This window comes from Octopus bimaculoides, chromosome 14 (assembly GCF_046866305.1).
Source record: "Octopus bimaculoides isolate indiv1 chromosome 14, ASM4686630v1, whole genome shotgun sequence".
Taxonomy (NCBI): Eukaryota; Metazoa; Mollusca; class Cephalopoda; order Octopoda; family Octopodidae; genus Octopus; species Octopus bimaculoides.
This window is the reverse complement of record NC_142941.1, coordinates 59,329,584-59,355,137: the sequence shown is the minus strand read 5'-3', so window position 1 is coordinate 59,355,137 and position 25,554 is coordinate 59,329,584. Positions and strand designations below refer to the sequence as shown.

The window sequence follows — 25,554 nt, the reverse complement described above, 5'->3', positions numbered from 1 at the left end:
TGCTGTCTATTTTAATCTCATATATAAAATTAGAATAGGCGGTGCTCCAGCATGGCCTCAGTCAAACGACTGAAACAAGTAAAAGGATAAAAGAATATATATATATATTATTTTAATTATTAGACTATGACTATGCTGGAGTACCACCTTAAAGAATTTTCGTCCAACGAATCGACCGCGGTACTTATTAAAAAAAAAAAAATTCTGGTACTTATTCTATCAATCACTTTTACCAATCTGCTAAGTTACGGAGATATAAACACACCTCTACCAACTGTCAAGCAGTGGCAGAGGACAAACAGACAGACACACACACACACATCTATCTATCTATCTATCTATCTATATATATATATATATATATATATATACGACTCGTTTCTTTCAGTTTCCGTCTACTAAATCCACTCACAAGGCTTTGGTCGGCCTTGAGCTACAGTAGAAGATACTTGTCCGAGATGCTGTGCAGTGGGACCGAACCCAGAACCATGAAAACGAAGCCCACGTCTACTGAAATATTTTACGCCTCTCAGTATATTATCAACAAAACAAAAGATTTTCTTATCCATGTAATTGTTCTATCTTCACCAATTTAATCTTATTAAACTTGACAATTTCTCCGTCCCTTGCTGGAGATTTATGAGCAAAGACGTATCAGCTTTGATCATGCCGTCACTTTTCAGAAACATATCATTTCTAGAATTACATAATCCCCTAATTTTCTCCTTTTCCTTGGTTATGATTTCAGGAAGGTTTGATAAGAGCTCGAACGTTCCCATGAAAATCGTTTTTATGCTGAATAATCTGACAAACAGAAGTTATGTCCCCTACAATGGAATTGTCAAAAAACCGTGTACACGGTCGCTTGAAAAATTAGTTCTCTCGTTTTGAATTTTTTTAATAGAAAGTGTTTCCCTGATTTATGGAGTTAACTTTATCCTTCTCACACCGGAAACGAGAATATAGTTTTCTGTTACCATCTGGCTACAGTATAGTTCCTTGTATCTCTCACATGAAATGCAACAAGAAATTCGATTCTTTTACGCTGTTAAAACGCAGTTGACAATCTCTAATTATAAGTAGTTCCCTACTTACTACAAATAACTACTTAGTTCTCTGCCACATCACTCCTACATGTGAGTTAGCTACATAGAATATAGTTCTCTGCTTTTTTCAAAGTCAGTTAATATATTCATTATACAACATTGTTTCTCCACCTCACATATTTGACAGTGTTTCAGGAGGCGAGTTCTCAGGCGGCGACTTGCCTCTGTTTGTACAAGGAAGTAACTTTCCAGACCGGCGACCGGTGTGTCAGAATAAGACGTTCCCTGCATCGCCATGTGCACCTGTCATCGTAGTAGCAGCGCACATATTGACATTCTACAAAATGCCGTCTGTTCATCTGTCAACGTTTTCTTATCATATCTGTGCTGTCACTGCTGTTGACGGTTACGAAATCGTCGTGAGCAGACGCACACACATATAGACTCCTGACTCAAACAAAGTTGTAATACTCTTAAAAGGAAACTACATTTCTAATTTACACACAGTCGCACCCTTATATAATATCTCACTGTCTGTCTACCTCTATTATATATTTAAAAAGCTTGATGGATTTCATAGCTGCTTGTAACTGTAAGAGAAGAATACTCACGGCTGTCGACAAACAATGGATTAATAATAACACTGCATCTTCTATTACCACAGCAACATTAATAACTCTATCAACTGTATCACAATCATTAATAGCTATATACGTCTCGTTCATTTGAACTTTCTTTGTTCATTGTTATCTAAGATGTGATTTTAGAAAAAAAATTACAAGAACGCAACAACGACCACACCATTACACCGCGAAACATTGCTCGGAAAACTAGCAAACAAACGCCAACAACAACAGCAACAGCAACAACAACAACGGTACCTTCACACCTCAACGAATAACAACCGTACCGTAAAATACCGACAAACGACACCACTATCAACAGCAATAACATCAGAAAACACTCCCCATTGACTCACGCCATTGAATAACGACAGTCATAGCAACTATTTTTTATTACTGTGTTCGGAGAGAATTAAAACGGGGGGAAATACAAGAAAATAACTACAGGAATATGTTACGATTTCCACCTCCAACACTACAATAACTGAAACAACTACATTAATAAGCTCTGTCTCGGTTATAGTAATAGTGATAACAAAGACACAAACTTTATAAGATATAATTTTTATGTACAAACATTAACAATTATTGTTTATTTGCCATAATGTTCAGGGAGATATAAACGTTACAATTCGATAATTTCAAGAATTGTTTTATAGTATTATTATTATTATCATCATCATCATCATCATCATCTTCACCAGTGTCGCCGTCGTCACCATCAGGAAGGAAACGAGAATCTGTCATCGAATGGGAACTGTATTACAAGAGAGAGAACAGAATGACTGCTGTATTAAGAAACCTTATGTTATCCCTACCCGAAGCGGTGTCGGTGGTGTACCAGGTAGGACAAAGATCACCAACAACGCTATGACCACAGCAACCGCAGGCGCTACAAACAACAACAACAACAACAACAACACCTTCATTCTTATCCTTGCACCCTCTATTACTAATATTCTTACGGTTGTTAATAATTGTGATATTGGGAGTCGGATCAAAGCTTGTGAAGAAGAAGAAAATAAAGGAAAGGATGGTGGTATTGGTGACCTGCGGATAAAAACTTCTGTTGTTGGGGTGTTCGGTTCAGACCTTAACCATCACCCTAGCTTGGTTCTCCCGCGAAGCAATGCATTAGGTAGGTTAAAATTGATATTCCCAACCTCATTCAACATTACTAACAACAATATTGTCACCGCTATCTCGACAACAACAACAACAACAACTATAAATGCTAGCTGTTCCCCCACGAATATTTTATCGTGCTGGATTAAGGCTTGTGAAAAGGGAGAAAGAAACCCGCATGTTACGAGTTCGGACACCGAGGACCCTCGTTTAAATTATTATCAAAAATTGTTGAATTGCCCAGTATTTTGTGAGGAATCGATATGTAGGGTGGTTCTGATGGAGCTGCTCGTTTTAAACTCCCTTCAGTCTAGTTGTCCTGTTGTTACTGATGCTACTGATGATGCTGTGTGTAATAATTTTGGTTATCGTTGGTGTGTGAGAGAAAGGGGTTTACCGGGTCACAATGAAAACCCTCTCTTGAAACTGAACTCTCATCGATCCTACGACAACGTCTCCAGGCCGAGTGACCACCGTTTATTACTAGTATTATCTTACGACTGTGAAACTTGCCTAATAGAGAAAGCCTGCGCCTGTTGTCATCACTACCGACAACTTCAGCATCATCAGCGACCTCGTGGCCAGTACCATCATAGGATTAGCAACAGTTCTTACATCACTAACTGTAACAACTATGTCTTTGACAGCAACAAATATGTCTATGATGGTGACAAGCGAATCATAAACAATAAGAACAATGATTGCAACTTCGATATTAACAACGGCGATGGTAAGAATAAAAGATGCAAAAACAATAACAGGAGTATTAACCATTGCTACACTACAAACAATGAGAATTGCCTCACCGCCACGACCCTGAGTAACAACAATCACAACATTTGTACTGCCACAACCATCATCAACAACAACAACAGTATTCATGCTACTACAACCACTAATGCCATTAACTATAACCACAATGCCATCCACACCATCAACACCAGTACCACTAACAACAACAGCTATACTACTAGCACCAACAGAAATCGTAAACCTCAATCACTGCTGTTCTCTTTATATCACCAGTTTGTTTCTGCATTTTTCTTACACTCTGTCCTTTCTTCATACAATGTGATATTTGTAGCATTTACAATGTTTTCACTGGGGATGCTGCCAACAACTAGCCAGGCCCTTCACCTGCAAGGTGTTTGGAAAAGTGACAACTTCTTTCTGTTTCTGGCAAAGTTTGGCTTTCAGAAGACAGACCTTAGAGACTTAGAACACACCCAAGGAATCATATATGGACAAGTGTTTTCTAACAGCAAAAATCCCATCTCAGCTGCTGACCAACACTCGTCCAATCCAAAGCTGACATTGGTACTGGTGGACAGTGAGTATTTCATGGAATACTATGGCAACCGGACTTCACATGATTTGAATCGCTGTTCTCGAATGTTTGACAAGATTGATACAATAGCCTTTGATTATAAATGTCGGCCTAAAGGGCTGGAGGACTTTCTTCGGAAGGTGCCTTGTTCTGAGAATCAGATGTGTGTTGATGAGGTAAGAATTTTCTATATGAATTGTATTTGAAAAGTTTACAATGTTCTTGAAGATATGGGCTTAAACATCAGCTGATATATAGATATATATATATATATATGAGGAGATGCTGAAAAGTTCTTGGCTTTGGGTAAAATACAGGAGAATCAGTTATGATTTTATTCAACATATTCACACACTTATTGCAGTGGTCCTTCAGTTTTTCTAAGCCTTGTAAAAGAACCGTAAAAGAATTAGTGCCTCCAACCAGGCCTTTTGCGATACCCTTAAAGCCAAGAACTTTTTATCACCGCCTCGTATGTATGTATGTATATATATATATATATATATAAAACGAGATCCTGTCAGACCTTCCCCAACAACACTTCTTTTAATAAAGAATAAAAAGTTTAGAATGGTACAACAATGCACTATAGAACAAAAAAAAATGGACTATATACCTGTTGTAATTTGGTTATCTATAGTCCGATGATATTTCGGAATTACAATTCCTTCTTCAGATCTTTTTAGCTGATCCATCCCCCTGTCACTCTTCTAACTTTGGTACTATTCACCTTGGTGCTGTAAGTGATACTATTTAACCCCCTACACTTCATACTGTCCTATTACTGTCACTTATCACCTTCTCCCTAACCCACTTCTATTTCCTTCCCTCCCCCACCCCAACTGATTTTCATCATTGCCCATGTCTCCAATCATGCACTCCATTCACTGCACCCACCTGTATCCCCATCTCCCAAACTTACCTACCTACATGTCTGTCACTAAGTGTTTTGCAAGTTACTTACTTGGTAATCTTACTCTGGTGCTGGTATCACATAAAAAGCACCCAATACACTATGTAAAATGGTTGGCACACTGAGAAGAGCATCCAACCCTAGAAACCTTGCCAAAACAGACACTGGAGCCTGGTGCAGTCCTCTGACTTGCCAGCTCCTGTCAAACCGTCCAATCCAAACCAGCATGGGGAACGGATATTAAATGTTAATGACAATGATGGTGGTGATTTCCAATGTAAATTGTAGACTCATGTGGCAAACGTGGGAAATATGAAAGTTCCTTTACTCTTGATGATTCCTTCAGGCATGCTTTTGCATGCAAAAAAAAAAAAAAAAAGGCTTAATATTTTTCTCATTGCACATATGTTTACATACATACATGTACATGTATGTACATATACACACGTATATATGTGTATATTTTTTTCTAATTTTGGGTTTTTGTGGGGTTTCTTTTCAGACTGTATCAGAGAAGAGTAAAAATTACATTCATAAATTTTGAGATGGGAGGAATTGAATAATTGGTGAGGAAGAAACTGTTTGATATGGGGTTAAGATGTTAACAACAAAGTTGAAGGAAAGGTTTTAAAAAAAGGAGGATAAAGAATTAACAACACATGATGGGTATTAAGTGTGTGTGTACATTTAATGGGGAATGGATGGGTGTATAAGTGGAGGAATATATTCATTTTGTGATTAAAATCAGTTACAAGAATTGAAATCCACACTTTGTAATCAGTTATTAATAAACTGGCCTGTTTGGGAATAGTGTATAGTTGTGCATGTGCTTAACCCTTTAGCATTTAAACTGGCCATATCCGGCCAAAATATTCTACCTGTTTTATGTTCAAACTGGCCAGATTCAGGTTCTCTCACCTCTCCTACAATGCCATTGCTAAAAATAAACAATTACATTATTGAAATCTTGAAGCTACAAGATAATGCATAATTAATTCAAAGGAATGTGAATAAACAAGTATTACCTTTGACTGAGTAGTCTGAATGCTAAAGGCTTAATGTTAATATATATATATATATATATATATATATATATATATATATATATATAAATTTTTATAATGAAAATATTGGTAATTCTTTATTTTATTTTGTATGTTAGTGAATTCCTACTGTTCCAAAATATCTATTCAACTTGTATGTTACATATTCATCAATTAGCTACCTCAATCTGTTCCAGAAATCTACTCAATCTAACCATCAGAACTCTACCAACTTCAATAACTTCAGGTGTAATTACATCTAGCCACTCGCAGGTAACTGTATGGCAAATGAAATAGGATATTGTGCTACAGTCAACACCTGTGCAACGAATATTTCCTCATTTGAAAACAAACTTTACTAGTATACCTATTGTTTCTGTAACCTCAATAGAAAAACAAACACCTTGTTATCAAGTTATATTTGGTTCCTAGGTACTGGTAAAGCCCCTTATAATATTGATTCAAATTTCGGCACAAAGCCAGCAATTTTTGGGGAGGGGGTAAGTTGACTACATCAATCCCAGTGCCCAACTGGTACTTACTCTATCGATCCTGAAAGGATGAAAGGCAGAGTTGACCTCAGTGGAATTTGAACACAGAACATAGAGACAGGAAGAAATGCCGCTAAGCATTTTGCCTGGCATGCTAACGATTCTGCTAGCTTGCCGCCTTAAAGCTCCTTGTAATATTAATGGGAAAGTATCTTTTTTGCTAAACTATATTTCAATAAGAAAATGTCTTGTCAATTATGTGCATCATTGTCTTATGAATGCATTTCTTCTAACCTGAAGTTATTTAACAGATACTCTGAGTTGATCCCTGTGTGTTGAGATATAACTTTTAGAACCCTGAAATATTCTAAACCAATGTTGATACCAAGAGATGATTTATAAATCCTTTAATGCACTGTATATCCATGTGAACTAGTACTATCTTTCACGGTGTGTCTGAGATCACACTATTAAATCATAACTTTCTACTCCTAGCTTTCCATTATTGGAGAAGGAAAATGGATATAAAATGACTACTTAAACTTTAACAATCCATGTAACCCACCCAAATCTGTACACTATTACTATAATTCTTTGCTATTAAATTCTAACTAAATATTGGTTTCTGTTGGGAATATAAAACTATTCCTTCTTACAAATTTGGAAGATCTATAAGTGTGAATTTTCCAGCACTTCTCTTTCTAGTCACTTGATAAAATGATTATGTTGTATTTGATATTTTCTCCTACCTAAATCTTCTTAACTGACAGCCTGAGCTAATTTCTATCTGTAGACACAACACTTTCACTACTTATAAAATATGTTATGAGTGGTTGTTATTTTCCAATAGGTAATTTACACATTCTTTACTGTAGTGTATAGATGACTGTAAACTTTCATCATATGCCATCTACATTAAACCAAAGGTCACCTTATAAACTAATAGATGTTGGAGGGAAAAAAATGATTATCTTATAATTACTTAAACATTAACACCTAACACAGTCTCCAAACCAATTACCAATTACAGTACCACTACAAATTCTTACTGCTTTTTACTCTGGCTAAATATATCTCAGCATATTTGGTTTCTGTTAGAAGTATATTACTTTTCCTTCTTCCAACAATGTCTCCCCACCAAGTCTATAAATAATATCTTTCATGCACTTCCATCTTTCTTGCCCCATGTGTTGATTTGACTATACCCTAAATAATATTTTCTTTTCCACTTAGCACTTCCACTATAACTTTAACAAGCAAGTCCATGAACACCCATAAATTCCTAGAATTAGAATAATGAATCATTTTTTAAAGTCCTTGTTATAACTTATCTTACATCAGTCTTAACCAGAAACAGTATAATCACATAACTTCCTATAATAGTTCATGACACATTGTTGCATTGCTACAGAGTTAAATTTCTATTTTCAGCTTAGATATTTGATTAATTTTGTCTTCTCTATTAGGTTTATATAGAGGTTATTTTCTTTTCTTACACTTCTGTCAATCCTTAATATTTTCCTATTATTATTTGTCAATTTTGTTTAGAACTTAATGATAACCTAGTGATACTAAATTAGTTAATGATAACTTAGTTATCATTACTAGAACTTAGTTAATGATAACTTAGTGATACTAATGTAACTTAGTGATATTACACTTTAGTTATAAAACGACATACACCCATTAAGGCTGAGTGGGTATAGAAGCAAATTAGAAGCATCAAATATATTAAATATATTAAGTACACCAAATACAAAATATGTATACCAGTATACAATCAAAACAAAAGGTGGATACTTTCAGATGGTGATTGATGAATTTGAAATCAATATTATGCTAAACAATTTAGTTATTATAGCATCTAGAGAGAGCATGTGGTTATGACAACTGAAGCACTACAGTTTAGACTCACTTGGGTTTCAGTTTTGATGCATTTAGGTTCTCTACTTCTCTGTTTATACCCACCTCTTCTCCTCCATCTCTCATCCCACTCTTCCCCAATCCTCCCACTTTCTCCCCTTCTCTCTTTCTCTTTTTCCCCCAGATGTGTGGCAGCATGACATCACCCTCATTGACACACCCCAAAACCATCACAGTCTTGGGGAACTTGATTTTCATGACATGTGGGATATCACATGGATTGTAGGCAAGCCACCTGTTGTGCAATTGGTCCTTACAGACATTCTTTTAATCTGAAAAGAACCAAATCACTCCTGGCTCAACAGGACACATCAGCTTGATCAAAAGCTTCTTTGCCTTTGTCAAGTGGTTCTCCTTGGCTTTGGCTGTCACAATTTGTCCCTTGCATCTCTTGTATGAGTGGTAGTGAAGGTCCTCATTCAGGGCCAGTTTCATGGTGGTGACACCAATTCCCATCTCTCTTACCAAAGCCTGGATTCCCTTGCTCAGATTTTGCATCTCCATGTCCTGCAATTATTGGATGAGTTGTGGCATACAGATGCAGTCAGAATGCCTACTGTGTCCCTTCCTGTTGGCCACAGCTTCATAGTTTCTGTTGCAGCTCTCCATGCCATGTCTTACAGCCTTTACAGAGTTCACAGAGCATTGAGCAGCAGTTATGATGTTGGCAATTTGATATTTTGATACCTGGTGTAAATCATCATGACACACGTAACTCTTTTCCAACATTCAGATGGCTTCCAGTCCTCTACGTGAACTAACTTTTTCTCAACTATAGCTTTAATCATTAAGCTCGCCAATGCTGTTGACGGCTCCCCAATATGTTAAGCTGTTCCTGAAAAAAAGAAAAGACATAAAATATCATCACATTTAGCCCAAACACACTGTATATATGCATATAAATGTGTATACATGTATATATATATATGTATACATGTATGCATATACATCTATGCATATATGTGTATATATATATATATATATATATATGCATATATATGTGGGTATATACATGTATATACATGTGCATATATATGTGTATATATATGTATAAGTGCATATAACAGTGTATATATTCATGTATATATGTGTATGTATGTGTATACACACAGACACACACACACACACACTCTTTTCTTTTCATTCCTTGTTATCATTGTCTCGTTTCACTTTGACCCACTTCTATACTAGGAAGAGCCATCAAGTGTCACAGCTACAAATCCTTCCCTCCTGTACAGTAAATGAGGTTGACTGTTTAATTATTCAATTATTCATTGTCTTCAATTGTCATGAAAGGTCAGGTCACAAACGGTATTTATTGTTGGATTATAATAATAATAATAATAATAGTAATAATAATAATAAAAGAAATCATTATTGTTGTTGTGTCCATGAGAGACCTGGATTTTGTATTCATTTATGTAACATTTCTGACTGTAATACCTCAAAGTGGTTTCTTCTTTGTTGTATTTTGCCTTTTATGGAATATAGTTTGCAAGTGTGGGGGTGTTACCTGTCCAACTTGACATAACTACTCCTTTGTTGTTCAACTATGTGTATGTGTATGTATGCATATATATATAATGTGTGTGTGTGTGTGTGTGTGTGTGTGTGTGTGTGTGTGTGTGTGTGTGTGTGTGTGTGTGTGTGCCTGTCTGTCTATGCGTTTGTGTGCTGGGTTACTATCATCATTTATTGGCCAGTTTTTCATGCCTGCATGTGTCAGACAGAATTTACTAAGGCAGATTGCCTAAGGCTTGGATGCTCTTTCTGTCACCAACCCTCACCTGTTTCCAAGCTAGAAGGTAATATTTTCTCATAGTCAGACCTGGTTTGCATGGAAGACTGGAAACAAGCAACCTCACTTGTACAATGATAATGCTCATTTACAACCATCACATGATGTCTAGATAAGGGTACACATACACACATACACACACTCACGACAGGCTTCTTTCAGTTTCTCTCTCCCAAATCCACCTACAAAGCTTTTGTTGGCCTGAGGCTACACTAGAAGACACTTGCCCAAGATGCTGTGCCATCAGATTGAACCCAATACCACATGGTTGGGAAGAAAGCTTCTTAACCACATACCCATACCTGTGCCTATATATTTGTGTTTGTGTGTGTGTGTGTGTGTGAATAAAAATTCATTTATTTGTTTTACATCAGTGTTTCCCAAGCTTTCATGTGTTGGATGAATATGCTAGTTATACAAGACCCTGTTTTGCAGCTGGATGCTAAACCTGACACTAACCTTGCAATGAAATGGGAGTGGATCTGTTGACTAATCTAGGCTGTTTTTTTTTGTAAGTTTCTTCATCATTTGATCCAGTTGGCTGCTGTATACTTCAGCCGTGATTGATGAGCCAGGTTTAATGAAATCATAATGGATCACACATGCGCCAGACCACCAAACACACACCATCAGATTCTTTTGATGAATTTTGCTTTTTGGACTGTGTTTTAGTGGCTCTTCTTTGTTCAACCATTGTACTGAACATTTATGGTTGTTGCATTGGATCCATTTCTCATCACGTTACAATTCGATTAAAAAATGATTAATTTTTGTGACGAGAAAGTAGCATAATGCAGGCTTCCAAACGTTGCTGTTTCTGATTTTCATTGAGTTTGTAGTAACGCCGTGCGCATGCGTAGTCTCACACATGCGTGGAATTCAACAACCAAGCTTTCCCGCTTTGATCGATCTCTTTCTTGCTGGCCAGCGATTGAGCAAGAACGTGTCTAGCTGTCTCTCCATCTTTCGAACTCACGCTAGACAGCTCACATCAATATACCAACGTCCCAACAACCATGTTCTCACACACCGAAGACGTCTCAACAAACAAGATTAAAGATGTATATTTTCCACCTTGAATAAATGTTGTTTGTGTTGATAATTTGGAGTTCAGCGTTCCGTTCAATTCCTAATTTAATATAGGAAAGTCAGGTGTACATCTAATGATGTATAACCCACTTTCCTATAAAGTGGTGACCCCGACGTGATTCAGACACGCAGCCCGCTGAGCTACAATAACAACTATTTCTATATAACTGATAACCAACATTCCTATAAGTTCATGTGGAACCCACTTATCCAACTTTTCCACTTTACCAATTTGAACCAGGTGAGTCAATACTGTTTGCTCGTTAACACCAAACAACAACAATAATGAGAGGGATCTGACTCGACGGTGGCTTTCAGGTCATCATTATCCCCCTTTGTTTCTGGTCGACCGCGTTGCTCATTTGTTAACAGAAGAGACCGACAACACTAACCAGACTATCACTGTCGTACAAACAATTGCCAATGTAAACAAATATACAGACACACATGCATTCTAGCATACACGCATGTACGTATAAACATACCTGTTCATATATACCTCAACACACATATACACAACATTCTTCCTTCTTTTAGTTTCCGTCTACCAAATCCACTTATAAGGCTTTGGTCAGTCTGGGACTAAGCCTAAACTGCCCATCATCCTCATTATCATTAATTTAATGATCACTCTTCTATGGTGCAATGGGTTGTCAGACTTTTCCTTGAAACTTGAATATTAGCATGAAGCCCATTTCTGGTACAGCATTCGCTCTGAAAGATGTTATATATATATATATATATATATATATACATACATACATGCACACATAATGAGTTTCTTTCAGTTTCTATCTACCAAATCCACTCACAAGGCTTTGGTTGGCTCGAGGCTATAGTAAAAGACACTTGCTCAAGGTGCTATGCAGTGGGACTGAACTTGGAACCATGTGGTTGGGAAACAAGCTTCTTAGCATACAGCCACACCTATGCCTATGATAGTGATTTTGAAACTAGTGTTAAAATACATGCCAGAATGTCTTTATTAGTTTTTGAAGACAGTTATTGAGTCAAACACAATAGTGATAAGATGTTTGATGTAGTTATAGGCTCATATGATGCATCTGAAGTTTGTGAGCTTGTTGGCTTATACAGGGTGGTCATAGATTGTCTTTACAACTTTCATAAATTTATTGTATCTCTATTAAAGTTACAATATCCATAGATGTATTGTGTGCAATCAATGACACCCTCATGAAAATGTTCTGATGTTTCTAATGAAACTTTATTTGTTTGTCTATGTTTTCCAATAAACTTTTCTGAGTTATTTTTATTTCTGATTTTTTTTTTCAAATTGTAAAGGTAATTTATGAACACTCTATATTTTAGACTCACTTCAGAGGAAGTTCAGTTTCATAGATATTGGCTTTTAGAGTGATGGTGCTGTCGACAACTACAATGACAACAATGACGGCGATGATGGTCCATTAATTTCCCCGCCATTATTAGCTTTGATAGATTTACGAACAATCTAATTAATGTCAGTCAAAGTTTTAACTTTAAAATTACAAAAAGTGCTAATATTAGTGTTGTTAATTTTTTTAGATACACTACAAATTTTTTTAGTTAATACATTTCCTTTAGAAAGTCAAATAAAATATATAAATAAAAAAAAGCCTGCCAGAAACTACTGACATCCACCCACCTTATGCCAATCACTCCCTTTTACATTCTCCCATAGAGTGTGCCATCTGTTATTGTATTGTGCGATTTCTTAAATTTTTATTTGTTCCCAATTTGTTTCATTGTTTTGTTTTCTTGAAATTAATGTCTCACACCATTATTAGGTCAAATGAAGTTTATCCAATGTGAATGTATTGATTAACTTGCTCAACACTTAACTATCACCATTTGTTTTTTTGTTATTTTCTTTTTTTCCTCACAATATGGCGTGCAAATATGGATCAGTGTAAAGCAAACATCAATATTATAGCATTCTAGGGTTTCTTTTTTTATGTTTTAGTTGCTGTTTAATGTTAAATCATTTCTAACAAAGAAGACTTGTGATGAAATGTGTTCCAGCTGTGGCCATCCTATCCCATTGTTTTTTGTAAACCTATCCAATGTGCTGGTGCCATGTAAAAAGCACCTGTGCTGGTGCCACGTAGAAGGTACCCATGTTGGTGCTGTGTAAAAAGCACCGATGCCACATAAAGGCACCTCTGCTAGTGTCACATATAAATCACCTGTGCCTCGTAAGAGCACCCATGTTGGTACTATGTATAAAGCACCATGCTGATGCCATTGCTGTGTATAAAGTACCTATGCCAGTGCTGCCTATAAAGTGTGCCAGTGTGACATATAAAACACCTGTGCCGGTGCCACATATGAAGCACCTGTGCTGATGCCACGTGTAAAGTGGCTGGCATTAGGAAGTTCATCCAGCTGTAGAAACCATGCCAAAAAAAAAGGCAATTTGAACCTGGGCAGCACTCCGGTTGGCCATCTCCTGTCAAATCGCTCAACCCATGCTAGCATGGAGAACAGATATTAGATGATGATGATGATGAGATGAGGATGGTCTAACCTTCCCTCTTTAATTTTATCAGTTACATTTTAGTCAAAAGGAGTTGTGATAGGATGCTTAGGACACAGTCTTTTCAAACTCTTCCTTTCATGCTAGTAACATTGATGCAGTTGATGTTGGGCTTGAATTTCTGTTGGTTGATGTGGGTCATATGAGACATTGTGGGAGTCTCTACACAGTCACTGTGATCAGCTAGAGATAGCAGCTAAATCTCCTTGAAATTATTGGGTTGGTGCATAATTATTGCGGCTTTTTTTCGACAAATTTTATTCAACAAAAACATCTTTAAATGATTATTCCGGAGCATATTCACCATCTACTTCAATTACTGCTTCCCATTTGCTTGGCAGACGGTCAGACCGTCATTTAAAGATGTTTTTGTTACATGTTATTGTTTTTGTTGAATAAAATTTGTTGAAAATTAATGTGGATAAACAATAGCAGCAATGTCAGCAGAGGTTGGGAAGTATTGAAGTATTTTGTGAAGGACTGTGAGAGATAAGGCACAATAGGGATGACGGATGTTGGTGACATAGGTGAATTGGATAAGTGTAGTTTTTGAGAAGGTACACAGCTTGTTGGTTATATATTTTATATTGAATCTGTTGAAAATAATGTCACAGTTATAGGTTTACCAAGAGACAAACCACTGGATCAATGTATTTCTTATGGTGAGATTGATAAGGGAGGGCTCTGTAGCTTGAGTGGAACAAACTACTTTCTCACGAATGCTTACATACTTTGTTAATATACACAAGGAAAACTCCCTCTTATATCACCCCCCCCCCCCACACACACATGTGAACGTACACATAGGGAGTCTTGTTCAGTAATAATTTTGTCAGTGTGTTTGTGTGTGTGTGTGTGTGTATCTTGGACTTGCTCACAAAGTATTGGTCAATTCAAAGCTATGTCAGAAGTAAAATGTGCAAGGTGCTGCACAGTTGGATGGAACCCAGGATCAGGTAATTGTGAAACAAACTCCTTAACCTCACAGCCATGCCTATTCAGTGGAGCAAGAATTGTTTTAGCAAGAATTGTTTTAGCAAGAATTGTTTTAGCAAGAATTGTTTTAGCAAGAATTGTTTTAGCAAGAATGCAAGGGACTGATTGAGGATACAACATGTAGATGTGCTAATTGTTGATGTTGTAGTCCATTGTTGAGTGAAGGGAAGGTGTGGATGGCATTTAATTTGTTTTGATTTGGAAATGTCATTCAGTTCCAGTTCTTTGCTAACTTAACAGATCTCTGATCAAAGGCATTCCAGTGATCATCATCCTATCCTTCTCTTAGACACTTCACAAGTAGGACTATATTATCCAATGCAATTTTCTCTCAAGACAGTAGCGTGTAGGATTTAGAGGATTTGCTTGCTATTTCTAGCTTGTCAGGCAACCACAAAGAGGTTGCTATGTTGGCTTGGCAGTATAGATAATTGAGCAATAGGTTAGATTTGTAACAGCTGTTCAGAACTCTGGTAAAATTTTTATGAGGCAAGGTTTCCATGTTTGTGGCTTAAGTTTCAAATGGGTGTCGAAGCCAGTTCAACTTTCTGTACACTGTTCCTATACTCAGAGAAAAGCTTTAACATTATCTCATCTAATTCCACCTTTTGAACATGAAATGATGTTACCATATACTATAAGTCATTTAGCCTACTAATGGCATATCTTTTCTGCCGCTCCACCACTTTGCATATCACATGGTATATTCTTATCAATATTAGAGACAATAGTCAGCTGTGTAACAAGCCTGGAACTACACCAATCTATGGTTGAATCGATAACAGTTGTGAATTGGCAGAATCAATAGAGAATTGCATAATGTTCTTTGCAGTATTTAGTTATGTTGTTTTTACATTCTTTGTTAAAATCCTGCCAATTCAACTTTGCTTTTTAATAGAGTGCACCTGAACTCAGTATACAATAAGCTTGTTATTATAACATGTCACATGATATAGTCCCATCAATGTTAGAGACAGCTGTGCAACCTGCTTTGAGGGAGAAATGTTTTTTCCTCTTTTTGTTATTTAGTCTGAGCAATCTAGATGGTGCCATAAACCTTTGCTGAGCTTTCACAGACTCATGAAGCCAATGTTGTTGATGTTCAGGTTGATGTTTGAATGGAATAACTTCCAGAGGATTGGAGTAATGTTTGGTGAAAATAAAAAAAGTATTTGGTGTGGAGTGTGTCTGGTTGATGTGAAACATGCAAGGACATAGGCTTAGAAACAGGGGGTGCGAGCATGGCTGCAGTCCAATGACTGAAACAAGTAAAAGATAAAAGATAATTTAGACATGATTACTGTGAGGTTTAGGTGTTGGGCTACTGATCAAATGGTTGCAAGTTCAATTCTTTCTTCTATCATTATGTTTTACTCCTGAGCAAGTAACCTAATTCTATTTACTCCAGATTGCATTGTCAAGGTCATTGAAGAGTTTTCATTCCTATTTCACAATTATATGTTTAGTGGTAGGAAGCTTGTCCAACTGTAAAACTGTTCTTGTAACAAATAACCAATTCCATTCATTTAATCATAAAACAGATTTAAAACACACACAAAAAAAACAACATATTACCGAATTTTTCTTAGCTTCAGTTAGCTCTCACTTTCATGTACATTATAGACCATATTATACGGTTTGAAATTTTGGTACAAGACCAGCATTTTCGGGTGGGAAGAATAAGTCAATAACATTGACCCCAGTGCTCAACTGGTACTTATTTCATCAACCCTGAAAGGAGGAAAAGCAACATTGACTGTAGCAGAACTTGAACTCAGAACGTAAAGATGAACAAAATGTTGCCAAGCATTTTGTCTAGCATACCAACAATTCTTCTAGCTCACCATCTTAAATACTCATATTATATCCCAGCCAATGAAGCACCCCTGTGTGATCACTAAATTTACTAGAAATAATAGCCAAATTTCCACCAGTTTGTTAATTAAGGAAGGACATGTTCAGTAATGTAGTCATAGATACACTGCCTGAGGGAAAATAAAGACAGGAACGTCATGGGTGGAATGCTACAGATCAGAAATGTACTTGATCAAAATTGATCTGGGATTGAATAATAACCAATATTAGGCGACACAATGAGAATAACAATAACGACAACAGTATCATCCCAAGAGGCAGGAAGAGATATCATTGAAGCTAAAGAAAAGGTTACAACAACAGGATTCTCCCAAGATCAATAATAATTTGTTTGCAGATCAAATTAGTTAAGCAATCTAGTTCTTTTAATATTGTTGTGTCTAGGCTGAGTCATTACTGAATTTTTCTTAGCTTTAGTAAGCTTTCACTTTCCAACACATTCCAGAGTATATTGTATGGTTTCTTTTAACATTTCAATGAAATATATATTTTTTTACCTTAATCTCAGTGTACTGTTTCCACTAAAATGTCTATATTTTTAGTTTCCACTTACAGGTCCCACTAGTGTTTTTTAAGTAAAACATCTAAAGCTTACTTTTAAATCACACTGGTATTGTTAGTATTTTCCATGAAATGTCTACATTTTACATCAGTTCAACAGATTCCTGTAGTATTTTCAATTGAATGTCCCTCCTTTATTGAATGTCTTTTCTTCAACTAGTTATTTAATGAAATGTTGATATTTTACCTCAGTCTCACCCATCCCTCTAGATTTTTTAATAAAATGTCTAAATTTTGACTTTTATCTCATAGGAATGTTTTGTGTTTTGAATGAATTGTGTCTGTATTTTACACCAATCCATTTGTAAAGTTCAATAAAATGTCTATATATTTTACTTTAATGTCACAAGTCCTTTACTGCTTTCAAAAAAAATATCTTCATCATACTTTAACCATTTTGATATTTACCCGCATGAAACTGCACCTGGTTCTATGAAACAAACAAACTATTTAAAATGATCTAAATCAAAACTTTCCTTTGAAATTTCATGTTATTTTCTGTTTCTCATCAGTTTAATAATGAGAAAGTTATTTTATTATTATGTCGTTATTTTCAAAATTAATTAAAATAAAGGTAGTGTATTTTGAACAGAAATATGGTAGCAAAAGGGTTAATCTCAAAAATTTTTTTTTTGTTTTAATATTTTAAAATTAAATATTCCGATAAGTAGAGGCTTTGCTCTGTGGTAAGAAGTTTGTTTCCCAACCGCATGGTTCTGGGTTCAGTCCCACCATGTGGCACCTTGGGCATTTGTCTTCTACTAGAGCCTCAGGCTGACCAAACCTTTGTGAGTGGATTTTGTAGATGGAAACTGAAAGAAGCCGATCGTGTGTGTGTGTGTGTGTGTGTGTGTGCAGGTGTCTTTGTATCTGTGTTTGTCCCCCACCGCTGCTTGTTTCTGTTTACATACCTGTAATTTAGTGGTTTGGCAAAAGACACTGACAGACTAAGTACCTAGCTTAAAAAGTACTGGTGCGGGGCGATTTGTTCAACGAAAATTCTTCAAGGCAGTACTCCAGCATGGTCTCAGTCTAATGACTAAAACAAGTAAAAAATAAAAGGTAAAAAATCTATTCTATTCAAACAGATTCCTTTTAGCGTTACTCTCAAACCAACAACGCTATTTAATTGTTCAGGTTATTTTTTCTCTCCAATATAATGTCTCTACTTACTTCTGGCCTATCCTAGTTCACCCAATAATGCAGCAGTGACCTAAATTATAGCACCTCAACACTAGATTTTCCTCTTATCTGGATGTAATCCTTTTCTTAAAAATTACCTTTGGCTTTTGTGTAGATAACAAGTCAACACCTCGTGTCTTTCCATATTGTGTCCTCATTTCAAGTTTTAATATTAGTTTAACTATTTAATACATATATTACGCATAGTGTGCGTATGTAGGGAGGGGGGCAATGACTTTAACATGTTGGTCTGCAAAATGTGTCTTGTAACTTTTACACCATGTACACCCTGCACATACACATACACATATACATGCATACATACATATATATGTCTGTGTGTGTGTGTGTATATATATATATATATATATATATATATATATATATATATATATATATTCATACATCCACAGCATAAGTGTTAAGGCTGCTCCCCCCTGGTGAAGAGGATTGGCCTACAAAATCCTGTACTGGTACCACATCAAAAGTACCCAGTGGTTGCCATTAAGAAGGGCATCCTTCATAGAATTCAAGCCATATCTGACTAGAAACCTGCTGCAGCTCTCCGGCTTGCCAGCGCTGGTCAAACTGTCAAACCCATGCCATCATGGGAAACGTGTGTGTGTGTGTGTGTGTGTGTGTGTGTGTTAATGCCAAACTTTAGAATATAATTCATCAGGTGAACTTCCACACAGATTTTGCCTTGCTCATTTTCACTCACAAGGGTTGGGTTAGTCTGAGGTTATAACAATAATAACCACTTACCCAAGATGTGACACAGAGAGAGAGAGAGAGAGAGAGAGAGAGAGAGAAAGAGAGATAAATAAATAAGAGCAGGGAATGTGACTTGTGCATGTATACCAAAGCTGCTCCATCTGTAGGTTTTTACTTCTTATATATGTATAAGGGGGTAGTATCAATGGAAAATATGTGAAGTGGCAAATGCTGTGAATAAAAGAAATGCTCCTGTCGTATCAACACTGAAATGTATGTACAGGGTCATCTCTTTTATTCACAGCATTTGTCACTTCACATATTTTCTATTGATACTATCCCCTTTACACTTTGTCCAAAGTATTAATAAGTAATGACTCATTGCTTCCTGAATTTCATTGCCTATTCTTAGTCATCTTGGTCAGCCTGTCTAAAATCAGGTGACAAATAAGAACAGCTCTTCTCTGTAGTTAAACTGTCTTCATTAACCTACACAGCATAACAGTAACCTTGTCAGACAGAGCCTTGTTACAACAAAGCATATTCCAACTATGTAATTTGTATAAATTTATGTTTTAAGGCAGTGCTCCAGCATGGCTGCAGACAAATGACTGAAACACATATAAGATAGAAGATAAGGTGTATATGTATATATATATATCATCATCATCATCATCGTCGTTTAACGTCCGCTTTCCATGCTAGCATGGGTTGGACGATTTGACTGAGGACTGGTGAAACCAGATGGCTACACCAGGCTCCAATCTGATTTGGCAGAGTTTCTACAGCTGGATGCCCTTCCTAACGCCAACCACTCAGGGAGTGTAGTGGGTGCTTTTACGTGCCACCCGCACGAATATACATGTGCTTCAAAAGAAAACAAACCAAAAAACCCGATGAAATATGTCAGCCGGGAATAAACTAACAGGGATTAATACCATATACACCGCCACAACAGTAACTGTATTCAACTGAATAGACGTCAGTGATTGGTTGAAATTATCGAAATAAGACAATTTTTAACATGAAATAACTTTGAATACAAAAATTTTTATCTGTTCTATAACACAAAATATACAAGTATACGAAGTTTGAAAGTGTTTCGGTACCAAGAACACTACATAAACATAAATGAAAAATGTTGCCCGTCAAACCAAAAAGATCCACTGTTACTGTGTAAGTTGGTGTTGGTATATATCTATTTATAGTTCTTGAAGTTTCTAATACCTAATATATTTCACTCCCTTAAACACCTCCTCCTGATATCTGCTATTTACCTATCTATAGTACATCAGTACTGCTTCATTCAATGTGCCCAAAAGTACAAAATTTAAACCTCAATAATTGGTATTCCTTAATTACATTTACATACATTTAATGACTTCATTCATACAACCTATAATTTATATGAACACGTTAATTTTTTTTTTTTGTTTTAAACCCATTAACTGTTTCTCACAGAATCATGCATTCAATTATATTCATTAGCTGATTCATTTTTCCTTGATTACTACAAATTCAGCAATTTGTTTACCAGGAAACAAAAACTCATCATATCGAGGCCAGTTTCTGTAGGCCAGTCGCTAATAAACTTATATAGGTGTGTCTGTGTGTGCACGCATATATGTGTGTATGTATATATATATATATATATATATATATATATATATATATATATATATATATATATACTCTTTTACTTGTTTCAGTCATTTGACTGTAGCCATGCTGGGGCACCGCCTTTAGTCGAGCAAATTGACCCCAGGACTTATTCTTTGTAAGCCTAGTACTTATTCTATTGGTCTCTTTTTGCCGAACTGCTAAGTTACGGTGACGTAAACACACCAGCATCGGTTGTCAAGCGAAGTTGGGGGGGACAAACACAGACACACAAACATATACACACACACATACATATATATGTATATATATACATATATACGATGGGCTTCTTTCAGTTTCCGTCTACCAAATCCACTCACAGGGCTTTGGTCGGCCTGAGGCTATAGTAGAAGACACTTGCCCAAAGTGCCACGCAGTAGGACTGAACCCGGGACCATGTGGTTGGTAAGCAAGCTATTTACCACACAAATATATATATATTTTTCCTTACTAACTCATATATATATTCATTATAAGGGCATGCAAGGCACCTACCTGCTAGAAAGAAAAGTTAAAACCCTCATTTAAACCACCGATAACATTGAAAAATTCAACAGAAAACCAACAGTAAGTGGGTGAACAGGTTAAATAATTTTGACATACCAAATACAGCTCAATGCTAAATATTTTGGTAGGTGGATACACTTGGATCAAGATTTCTAGTCCTGGTGAACAGCCTCAACTTTCATCAGGAAGTTTTACCGATTGAAAAAATTCTTCAACTCGTCATGTTGAATTTTGCTGGTGTTCAGAATTGTTTTGTGCCAAAATCAGAACAGCTTCCGTGTAAATATACTAATACAGAGTAAAAGGTATGAATATAAAGATGTATTTTCATAACTATACATGATTTATAAACAAATAAACAAGTAATTCATTCTCTGCAGCAACACAATCACAGTCATTATTGCGAGGCATGGCTGAGCACACATTTGTTCTGGGGTATGTGGCCCATTGCCCCCTCCCTCTCCATCTTCTGTTTTACCCTATCTTTTTCTTTTTTTTTCTTTTCTTTATTTCAGTTTTTTTCATGTTTTCTTTGTATTTAAATGTTATAAATAAATGTTTGTCTAATTTTGCAAGATAACATATTTGGCAACAAATTAATTATTCTTTATTTTATTTCTATTTAAGGATGATCCCAAAGATGTCATTGATGGATTTCAGTTTACATACAGGATCCGAGATTTGGAAAGGCCAAGGTTTTGGTACCTGAGCTTGGCAGCGTGTCATCGGAATAATGGTCAGAACAGCCAGAACAAGAGTGTGCAGTGCAAATGGATGCAGTCACCAAAAGGCATTGAAATAGCTTATGACATCTGGCTGGTGAATGGACACCCGTCAATGAAGCATATTAACCCTTTTGAGCACCAGTTTTCATTTGAGCTTCATGATGTTGCTGAGATCTATCTGATCGCACTGCTGTTGTACTGTATCCTCTTTGGCACCTGGTTACGGGCCTACAACAAATTAATCAAGCACCCAGTTACGAAGCTGCTGACACTGACAATCGTTCTTGAGATGGTGGGGATTCTGCTCAATTGCATTCATGTCATCAAGTTTGCCTTTGATGGGGTCGGTGTGAATTGGTTGTCAGTGGTAGGAAATGGCATTGATGTGCTCTCCGAGTGTCTCTTCATGCTGCTTGTACTTGTAATCGCAAAAGGATGGGCCATCACAAATATGTATCTTGAAGGTAAATGGGTGATATTCTCTATTTGGGGTCTCTACACAGTCCTCAATGCTGTCTTGTTTGTGTGGAACCTGACTGAAATCGACATTATTTCAAACACTGGTGAGTGGCATACCGGCCCTGGCTATCTGACCCTTGTCTTTCGTCTCACTATTATGCTCTGGTTCCTCTATGAGCTACGTTGGACATTCCTAAATGACCCACAGTCAAAGCGTTTGCTGTTCTTCCAACACTTTGGCGCTGGTATTCTTGTCTGGTTCGTCTACTTACCTGTTCTTGTCATGGTCAGCTTACAAATATCAGCACTGTGGCGCTACAAGACTATTCTCAGCATCTCATTTGCTGCTAATTTCCTCTCTGCTGTCTGCATTGTCCATCTTCTCTGGCCATCACATTCTGTTCTCTATCTGATCAAACAGGACGAATTGATTGGAGACTATGAAATGGAAGTGACTGGCTTCCTGGAAGAGCCAGAGAATTCTTTAGTACAAGAGGAAATCCTTGACGAGGAACCATTTGAGAAACATTCTAAAAAACAAGATAGTTCTTCATTATTGAAAACTCTGTCAAAAAACAATGGACAAGCTCCATCAGAGGATAAGGAACTTCTACTTGATTGACATTGTTCTCTTTGGTTTTTTTCCTTATTTTTCTTTCTCCAACCCAACATAATTTATTTATGATGAAAATTCTTGTGTTTTGTTTACCTCATTAACAAGTGGTAATTATGTATTATTATTAAATTTCCAAACCTTTGTTTCCATCAAATTCCTACTGCTGACAAATTTTTAAAATTGATGTATTTTTTTTTTGTTTAATTCAGACGACATTCCAAAAAATGGTAGAAGCCAGTAAATTATGTGTGTGTGTGTACGTACAGACAAACATAAATATATATACGTGTACACATGCAGAAATGAGTGAACAATTGAAAGTAGCACTCAACACATCTGGTTAGAGTTACATGTATTTAATAACATTAACTCAGCTTCACATAACTTAAAGTTTTGTGGGCATGTAGAACATATCTGTCTTATCAGATGTTTAGAGGTAGAGTTTACTTCCGACTGCTTCCAAACATCTGGTGAGAGGGATGTATTGATGTGCCCACAAAGCATTAAGTTATGTAGAATTGAGCCAAATTCCACTCCACCTTTTGTATCTCCATTGCTTGCAGTGGGCACACTGTATGGGATACCTGCCTACACCTCTCCCATTTATTAAACAGGGCTATTTACCTGAAGGGAGTAGAGTCCTGTCTGTTTTCTTGCTTACTAGAACTTTGGTCTTGGCTAAGTTAACTCTAAGGCCTTTTGATTCCAGGTTTTGGTTCCACATCTGGAATTTTCTTTTCTAATTCTATTACAGATTCTGCTATAAGAAAAAGGTCATCAGGATATAGCAGTCCTCAAGAGTAGCCAGTCTTAAATTTCTGTTATGGCCAGGAGAACAGTAATGAATAGAAGGGTACTTGGAATTGAGTCGTAGCAAACCCCTACCTGTACTCTAAATTCATTGCTGTATTCATGGCTAACTCTCACCTCACTGACAACTGGTGTGTCTAAGTGGCTAAGAAGCTTGCTTCCTAACCATGTCACCTTGGGTTCAGTTCCACTGTATGGCACCTTGGGCAAGTGTCTTCTACAAAAGCCCTGGGCTTGGCTGTGTGGTAAGAAGTTTATTTCCTTCCTAATCACATGGTTACAAGGTCTATCACACTGTGTGATACCTTGGGCAAGTGTCTTTATTATAGCATTGGATCAACAAAAGGCTTGTGAGTGGATTTGGTAGATGGAAACTGAAAGAAGCCTGTGGCATGTATACGTATGCATGTATGTATGTCTGTGTGTGTGTGTGTGTGTGAGTGCATGTCCTTACTTGCTTAAAGCCACAGCAATTGTGTACTCAGTGTGTGTGCGTGTGTGTGTTTTATTGTATTTGTGTAATGTTACATAACTATTTTTTTTTTTTTTTTTCAATCTCCCTTCCTATTGTTTTGAAATTCACAAGGGAAAATATGATTAAATGAGAACAACAATTAAAATTTTGTAACTAACAGTAATTAAAAGGTCAAAATGTTGCCGACAGTTGTATACATACACACACACACACACACACACACACACACACACACACACACACACACACACACACACATACATGCCATACATACATACATACATGCATACACGCACACACACACACACACACACACACACACACACACACACACACACATGACATAATTATGCAATCAGCCTTCATAACATGCTCCAGCATGGTTCGATTCTAGTAAAGATAAGTTCAAGGAGTGAATGTGACTATATATAACAATGTAAGTCCGTTTAACATGTGTCCACATGTGACATGTAACCACATATAATAATGTTACTACAGGTAACAATACATTATGACAACATGTATATGTAATAATGTTGCACATGGCTTCATGGCTAAGAAGCTTGCTTTGCAACCATGTGGTTTTGGGTTCAGTCCCACTGCCTGGAACCTTGGCCAAATGTCTTCTTCGATGGTCCCAGACTGACCCAATGCCTTCTGAGTGAATTTGGTAGATGGCAACTATAGGGAAGCCTCTGTGTGTGTGTGTGTGTGTGTGCGTGCGTGCATATGCATAGCTGTGTGGTTGGGAAGCAAGCTTTTTACCACACAGCTATGCCTCATGATTTTAATTCCCTTTTGGTATTATCTAATGGTTTTAACTCCTTTTTTGGTATTATCTCCTTGTTTTTTTGTTTTTTTTTTAATTGTTGCTTTATTGAATATTTCAACTCCACGTCCACTGCACTCTCACTATTTGCTGCGGAGTTTACTTTTTCTTCTTTTTATTTATTTTTCTACTTGTTTTTTTTTTTTTTATTACGACAGTTGACACCTCTCACTTGTAATAGCTTCTTCATATTCTGTAATGAAGTTTCAAATCTCTATTCGAAACCACT

At 36.6% G+C, this 25,554-nt stretch overlaps 2 protein-coding genes across 2 annotated transcripts in view; one reads left to right on the top strand and one right to left on the bottom strand.

Moving 5' to 3' along the window:
• The window catches only part of LOC106876371 (transforming growth factor-beta-induced protein ig-h3), a 32,150-nt gene extending 27,296 nt beyond the window's left edge, over positions 1-4,854 (bottom strand). The window contains exon 1 of the mRNA XM_089363057.1: positions 4,738-4,854. Within this exon, the coding sequence (XP_089219183.1) occupies positions 4,738-4,816 (79 nt within the window). The 5' untranslated portion in view covers positions 4,817-4,854. The remainder of the gene's footprint in view (positions 1-4,737) is intronic.
• Positions 838-24,752, top strand: LOC106876395 (uncharacterized). Its single transcript, XM_014924919.3, has 2 exons — positions 838-4,297; positions 22,039-24,752. Exons 1-2 carry the CDS (start codon positions 2,420-2,422, stop codon positions 23,215-23,217), a joined length of 3,057 nt encoding a protein of 1,018 aa, XP_014780405.1. The 5' UTR covers positions 838-2,419; the 3' UTR covers positions 23,218-24,752.
• Positions 24,753-25,554: the final 802 nt, after the last annotated feature.

What these genes read in the sequence shown, in the direction of transcription:
- LOC106876395 (XM_014924919.3), top strand. Translation starts at nt 2,420, where the DNA reads ATGGGAACTGTATTACAAGAGAGAGAACAGAATGACTGCTGTATTAAG. An exon ending in ATCAGATGTGTGTTGATGAG is followed by an intron (nt 4,298 to 22,038) that starts GTAAGAATTTTC and finishes TTTCTATTTAAG; the next exon opens with GATGATCCCAAAGATGTCAT.